An 8038-nucleotide genomic window follows, 5' to 3' on the forward strand; every position below is an offset into this window, starting at 1 on the left:
AATTTATTTTAGTTTTATGAAATGACACAAACACCCTCGTTAAAAACTCATGAACCAAGGGCAAGAAAGGGGCGAGGATGAAATGAAGAAAAATGATGTAACTTGTAGATGTCATCAAAGGTTGTGGAAAATGAAAGAAATGCGACAAAAACTTATAGGAGATGGAGCATTTACTTGACACTTTGAAAACTTAACTATGGTGCTACCCTAAGAAGTTCAAAGTGAGCTACAAAATCATATTCTCAATCACACCTTATAAAATATCATTTGGGGAATGGTGTTTATTCATCTACAAAACCACACTTCTCTTTTGCTTTGATTTATTTCTAATGCATAAAAAAAAACTATTTATATTTACATTTTTAGATTAAAAACTTACATTTATCTTCTTTGTTTTTATAAATTTTGTTACATGTACAAAAATGTTAACAATACTTATTTAAAATATCTTAAAACTCACAAAACTACGTGAATTATATTACCAATTTTTGTAATTTTATAGATTTTCATAAATGTCAATTAATAATAATAAATCTAAGAAAAAAAATTATTACTAACACGGCTTTTACATGCATAGTTCTTACGGAGAAATAAGATAAATATATATAGTTTGGAAGAATAGTTGTTAGTTTATTCGGTTAATACTTAATACATACATATCGTAAAAAACAAATATAGTAACTTGTTAGTTTCTTATATAGGTGAAGCTGATAAATATAGTTTTTTTATCTAATAACAAGGACCACAAAATTAAAACTTAAAACTTTTAATTCAATATTTTTAATAGAGACATAACTAACATTAAATTAAAACAAGTTATGAAGAAAAAAAAAGTAATATATAATTTTACCATATCATCTAATCATAAATCACCATTTATAATCAATTCTTGATTTTTATAATTACCTTTCTAAACATATATATATATATAAGTAATTTAGGAAGTAAAAATTGTATTAATTAATAAAATTAAATAAATTTAACTAATTTTTTTAATACATGTAAATTTAAGAATTTTTATTTATATATAAGTTTGAAAAAAAGTAATAAATAAGTAAAGAAAAATGATATGAAGAATAATATTTAATTAGTGGAAGTGTATTCTAAAATTAATTGAGGAGGGAAAGAAAGATTATGATGAGTGGTAGGTTAAAAGTTAAAACCCTCAAGAGATTCAATCAGTGAGTTCAATCTGAGTAACACCCATCTTGAATTCACATAAGGACATAAATAACAATCTATTAATTTCTCTGATTTATTTATTTATTTTTTTGTTTACTAACTTCCATTTCCCTAAACTCCACCAACCATTTTCCGTTACAGTTCTTCTTTTCCCTCTGCAACGTTTTCCACACTGCGCACTCTCATCACTTCCTTCTCACGTTTTCTGTTTCTCTCCCAATCCATTCCCAAACGGCCAATTGCAAAATATCCCTTCTCGCGTTTTCCGTTTCGCTCCCAATTGCGCGCAATGTGTGTGTTTCTTCGCATTGGGAACTCGGAGGTGAATTCCACCGCTTAGGGTTTTAGGTTTTTGGCGGGGAATGAATGGCGTTTGCCTACGCAGCTGCGATCGCTCCCTCTCTCTGCGGCGTTGCGCGCATCGGTTTCTGCGACCAGAGGCCGCCGCTCCTCGGTCCCCACGGCGAGGCCGGCGCGCCGTCGTTTTGCGTCTCGTCGCACGCCGGGAGGAGCGACGTCGCGCTCGAGAGGAGGAAGCTGAAGTCCGGCGACGCTCGCGTTGTCGAGAACGCGCCGACGAAATCCAGCGTTGGAGTTGAAATTCCGGTTTCTTGCTACCAGGTGATAGAGCTGACTGTTTTTGTCGTTTTCCGCGTGCTTGCGTGTGTATTGTTTTTATTTATTTTCATTTTTTTTATTTTTACTTGGCGAGGAGAATGGGTGGTGTGTTTAGATTTAGAAAAACGCATTTTTTTTTTAATGAAAATATTTGGAAGTGAGAAATAAAGTAACGACAGTTTGAGGTTTTGTTATTATTATTATTATGAAAATGAAAATAATGAATATTAAATGTTTTCTGAAACTGAAAATGTCTTCTAGTTCTCAGTAGTGGACGATGACAGGTAAATAGTGGGGGAATTTCCTCACTTGGTTATCGGTACTTGTATGTTTTCCAAAAAATAATCTGGATAAGGAGTATGGATAAGGTCTTAGATTTGAAACTTACTATGATCACTGTATACAAAAAATAAATATATATGTTCTCTTTGGATAGAATGGTTGTTTTGCTGTTTTGTTTTTTTACAAAAATAGTATGCCAATGTGATTTACTGATACAGGACAGTTACAGAAAGTGTTGTTTGAGTAGATAAAATCAAGCAGGAATCTCCTATTTCAAATATTGGTTTGATGCCTTATCCCATTGTGGTATTAGGCTTGCATGCTGAACGGTACTTATCTGCAATTATGGTACATTGGAAGCGGTTGGATTACTGCATTTTTGTTTTCAGTGTATTGAAGGAGTTGGTGGTTGGTTGGGAATGTTCGGCCGCAATGATGGGTTTTTATAATTTAAGTCGTATAATTAGAGTGATAAATATTCAGATTGTGTTATCTCATCCTTGGCCAAAAAAAAAATAATCACTGTCTTAAGATTTAGGCTTTATCGCTCAGTTATGTCTTTGCAGCTCATTGGTGTTCCTGATCGAGCTGAGAAAGATGAAATTGTTAAGGCAGTTATGGGATTGAAAAATGCAGAAATTGATGAAGGTTACACAATGGATGTTGTTACAGTTCGTCAGGTATGGACCAGTTATGCTTTGTGATTAGTTGATTACAAAGTTTTGCTAAAGTTGGCTTTTGATATGCATGCAGATAAAGTAATTAGAGTGACTGTTGGTTGTTACTCTTATCTAATATTGCTTTGCAGGATCTTCTGATGGATGTTAGGGATAAGCTTCTTTTTGAGCCAGAATATGCTGGTAACCTGAGGGAAAAGATTCCCCCTAAATCTTCCCTTCGAATTCCTTGGTCTTGGTTGCCAGGTGCTCTATGCCTTCTTCAAGAGGTAACCTTGGCATGTGCTTAGTTTTTTTTGGTAATTTTCTAATAGTTCACTTATACAAAATTTTCTATCTTTTGTTGAAATTTTGACTGTTGCTATTCTGTTCCTTTTATTCAGGTTGGAGAATCAAAGCTTGTGCTGGAGATTGGACAGACAAGTCTTCAGCATCAAAATGCCAAGCCATATACAGATGACTTGATTCTTTCTATGTCGCTAGCTGAGGTAAGACGTGGACGGAGATAGGTCAGAAATTTACTCCCTGAATTTATGGCAGTCTTATTATATGCCCTTTCCTTATTATTGTTTCTTTCTCAAAGTGTGCAGTCGCAAAGATTGGCTTTGAGAAGAAAAAAGTATCTCAAGGTTTTGAAGCTCTTGCTCGTGCTCAGTGTCTTCTAAGAAGTAAACCATCTCTAGCAAAAATGACACTGCTATCTCAGGTAAGAAACTGTTTTCAAGTGTATTCACACTAAAGTTCTTTAAGTCAATTGCTGGTTTGCTAAATATATATTTAATGAGTGAATGATAAGGTTATAAACCTTACCCCTCCATTCAACAGAAAAGGAAAAAAGATCATTAAAGTAAAAAATGAATAATTGTTACACTCCTAATTTTTGTTTCTGGAAATGAGTTCTTCCAAGAATTATTCAGTGCACATCACATATTTAGTGAAAATGATGATTTGCATTTCAGCATTAGCTTGTTATTGCTTACAATAATTCTAGAAGCTTTAATAACAGATACTTCAGGGCGACTTTGTAAATATCTAACCTAGGCATAATCAGGCAATACAGTATACTTATTTAGTATTTTTGCATACTTATTTATTTTTAGCAACTTTATTGCTCTGCCAGTTCTATTTCAACATCATTCTTCCTCATTTATGTTGCCTCCTTTTCCTACTCTTTTTTACTGGGCAATTTTCTGTTCTGCAGAAATGGCGGTTTAACTTATTTTGGGAAAAATAGCCTGGTATTTTTGGCTGCTTCCTATGAGAAAATTTTTTGATTATCTTTTAAAAGATAATCAAAGCCAAACATTAAACTTAAACTTCTTTCCTGTTTGAATTATCACATTATGTCTGTATATTAGGCATGGAACACAACACTGAGGATCCTTGTCATGGTTTCTAGATTGAAGAATCTCTTGAAGAGCTTGCACCTGCTTGTACCTTGGAACTACTGAGCATGCCACAAACTCCTGAAAATGTTGATAGGAGACGGGGAGCAATTTTGGCTCTGCGGGAATTGCTCAGGCAGGGTCTTGACGTTGAAGCTTCATGCCAAGTACAGGATTGGCCTTCCTTTCTAAGCCAGGCATTTGACAGTTTGCTGGCTAAAGAGATCGTTGATCTTCTTCCTTGGGATAACTTAGCAGTGATGCGAAAGAATAAGAAGACTATTGAATCACAGAATCTAAGGGCAGTTATTGATTCTAATTGTTTGTACAGAGTTTTTAAAGCTCATATGGCAATTGGGTTTTCCAGCAAGCAAAAAGAGTTGGTAATACCGTTCTCCGAATCTTGTAGGCATATTTTAGTACTCCTGTTATAGTCCATATTTCATAAATCCAGTTTTCTTGGCATACATTCTCAAACAGTAGCTTTCTGAATTTCATCTTAATACTAATTGTTTGTATTAAATTTATGCAGATTAACAAAGCAAAGGGCATATGTGAATGTTTGATAGCTTCGGAGGGTATTGATTTGAAGTTTGAGGAAGCTTTTTGCTTATTCCTACTTGGCCAGGTACATTTTGAATCTTGGTTTTCAGCAGCAATCTTTTTTCCCCCTCCCTTCCTAATTCTCCCTGGAGTATCTGCAGCATAAATCATCAATACTTTTGTCCGTCTCAAATTCTAGGGCACGGAGGCTGAGGTGGTTGAAAAGCTTAAGCAACTTGAGCTAAACTCAAATCCCAAAAATAATTCTGTCTTGGGGAAGGCAATAATGGATGCTTCTGCTGTAAACCCATCATTGGTATTTCTCTTGTTAAGTTCATTCTTATTTTTGTTGCTGTATTTGACATGTTAAGTATGTGCAAATGTGCAATTAACTATATGACTTGGATTTCAAAGATTAGTATATTTTGGAATAATTTATGCTTATATTAAGTCTAGCCTCAAATTCAAATGCCATGCACTTATATTCATTTTTTTTAATTGTTTTTTATTGTCTCCTTTCATAGAAAAAGAATTTGACAAAGAATACTTATGTTTTTTGGTTTCATAAAACATGTTTTTGCCTTCATAAAGTATGATCTTGAATGCTTCCAGAATTATGTTATAGTAGTATCTTCCAGAAGTATGATCCCAAAGTCTTGAGTTTTTGATTTCTTATATCAGATCACTTGCTGAACTTGTGCAGGAAGTGTGGCTGAAGGATTCTGTGCTTGCATTATATCCGGATACTAAAGATTGTTCTCCAGCTCTGGTGAGATCAATTATAGTAGGCAACAACTAATTTGTCACTTTGATTTTGAAAAGAAAAATGTTTACGGATGACCATTTCTGTAGGCCACTTTCTTTAATGCTCAGCAGAAATTTTCTGGAAGCAAGAATTCTAAAGGAGCTCAACAAATGTTTCCCACTATATGTCATAGACCCCTATCCTCGTCTGGTTCCTTAGAACGAAGAGATGTTGAGGAATCTCGCTCATACATGAGCTCTTCTCCTAATCTAGGGTTTGCTGTCAAGCAGCTGACTCCTACAGATTTGCGGAGTTCGTTGCTATCTGGAAGAAATGAAAATGGAGGCAACTCTGTTGAGTTACCCATTCAAGTAAAAAGGAACCTTGGTAGTCAGCGCAATTCAGGAATTTGGCATAATTACTTCCCTGTTGGACAAATATTTGAAAGAATAACATACATGACTGTATTGGGTTGTATTGCATTTGCTACCATTAAGTTGTCAGGAATTGGCCTAAGCAAGACTCTTGCTGGTTCTCATCGGACTTTTACTAAACCCAATGAAAACATTGCTTGGACCGCAGATTCAGCTGACTACCCTGTAGGCCCTGCTTATATTAGGCAAAGTATTATGGCCAACAAACTGAAGAGGATCCTGACAACATTTAAGATGCAGTTGTTGCCCCAGTCAAATGCTGAAAAGCATAGTGATTTACGCACTATTCGTACCTCATCATCCTCCCCTATTAATGTTTCCAGAAGACCGATGCCTGCAGAAGAAGCAGAAACCATTGTCAGGCAATGGCAAACAATCAAAGCTGAAGCTTTGGGGCCTGGCCATGAAGTTAATTACCTAGCTCAAGTTCTTGACGAATCTATGCTTGCTCAGGTAGTTCTTATTTTAACCTTCTTTTTATATGATCAAATGTCATTTCAACTTGGTATTGTTTAATAATTCAACTTACCATTCTATTAACAATATCTTGTTAAGTGATTAATTTATCCTCTACCAACACATCTTGTGTGCTTTTGACAAGTGGCATATCTAATGTGCTTCTGATGTGAAATACTCAATTTGCTAGTTTATGAATAAAATGACAATGAAATGATAACGAATAAAACGTCATGTAACTCGAGATAAGAATTCAATTGGTGTTGTTATCCTTGACAGTGGAAAGCTTTGGCCAATGCTGCAAAAGAAAGATCTTGTTACTGGAGATTTCTTTTGCTAAAGTTATCCATCACTCGAGCTGACATTCTATCAGATGGAAATGGAGCTGACATGGCAGAAATAGAAGCTCTCTTAGAGGAAGCAGCTGAACTCATTGAATGTTCTCAGCAAAAGAACCCAAACTACTATCTGTAAGATGTACTTGCATGCCCAACTGGATAGTAGTCACTAGTCAAAGACACTGGCTATCCTTGTTTTATATTTCTTTTCCTTCCTAACTACAATCAAGCACTGCATCCTGGTTTCTTTGCCTATATTGTGTTTATTAACATCAATTTTTCCATTGATTGATTGCAGCACTTACAAAGTTAAGTATGTTATGAAGAGGCAAGACGATGGATCATGGAAGTTCTGTGAAAATGATATAGGAACACCATGACATTTGGGTTTATTACTATGCCACGCCTTGCAGCTAACTAGTCCTAACTTATTTTATGGAGCCTTACTATTCAAATACGAACTCCATATAGGCAGATGATGACATCTCAAGATTTTCACTTCACACAATATAAGATCCTCCATGCCCTCTCCTTTCTGATTATGACCCATTAGGAACTGATTGATTGGAATTCTTTGGGGTTTATTAGAATATTTAAATTTCTTATTCAATTTTCTGGTAAGATGTGTAAAAAATTCTTTTTAATTTTTAATTCTAAAATCTTTCTTCGATTTCCATTGTTTTTTTGTACTTGTGTTTTACCATTGGCCTTTATTATGGAAATAAAGAATGTAGTCCAAGGACAAGAAATTTGGTTTTTAACCCTTTTCTTTTTCTTGCAAGACAACAGACAGCGCAACATTTTTTTTCTTTAGAGGGACTCATTGCTATAGAAAGATAAAAAAAAAAACTAAAGTTCGAAAAAACTATAGTTTGTCATGCTTTTATGTATATCGATGGTAAGCAAAGATCTATTAATAATATAAAGGGAACAAAATCTTCCCTCCAAAACTTTTCTCCAAAATTTTCCAACAAAAAAATCTTATATTTCTGGAGTATTCACATAATTTCACAATAAAATTAAAATTATATTAATTATATAATAGCACATTAATAAATAAAAATTTAACAGTATCATAAAACATTAATTATAAAAATGATTATTACATTAAATATTTGTGTAAATATATTTATATGGCGAAAAACTTTCTAGCCAAAAAAATTACGTTATGAATTATTTTAAAATACAAATAATTTAATTCATTAATTTTGTAAATAAAAAAATAAAAAATTATATTAATCATATAATAACACATTAATATAAAAAATAAAATTTAAAATTATTAATATTATGTTAATTATTATTTTATAAATAATAAATCACGTCAAAAAAATATTTACATTTTAATATTAGTATTTTGACTTAATATTAAGACAGA

The 8038-nt window shown here is 33.6% G+C and overlaps 1 protein-coding gene across 1 annotated transcript; it reads left to right on the top strand.

Annotated features, from left to right (window-relative positions):
* Positions 1-1217: 1217 nt before the first annotated feature.
* Positions 1218-7336, top strand: PARC6 (plastid division protein). Its single transcript, XM_020356793.3, has 12 exons — positions 1218-1803; positions 2649-2762; positions 2891-3028; positions 3143-3247; positions 3343-3465; positions 4159-4527; positions 4677-4772; positions 4887-5003; positions 5391-5456; positions 5540-6319; positions 6602-6792; positions 6959-7336. The coding sequence occupies exons 1-12, from the start codon at positions 1549-1551 to the stop codon at positions 7038-7040; spliced, it is 2436 nt and encodes an 811-aa protein (XP_020212382.1). The 5' UTR covers positions 1218-1548; the 3' UTR covers positions 7041-7336.
* Positions 7337-8038: the final 702 nt, after the last annotated feature.

This window comes from Cajanus cajan, chromosome 1 (genome assembly GCF_000230855.2).
Source record: "Cajanus cajan strain Asha chromosome 1, NIPB_CcT2T_4, whole genome shotgun sequence".
Lineage (NCBI taxonomy): Eukaryota > Viridiplantae > Streptophyta > Magnoliopsida > Fabales > Fabaceae > Cajanus > Cajanus cajan.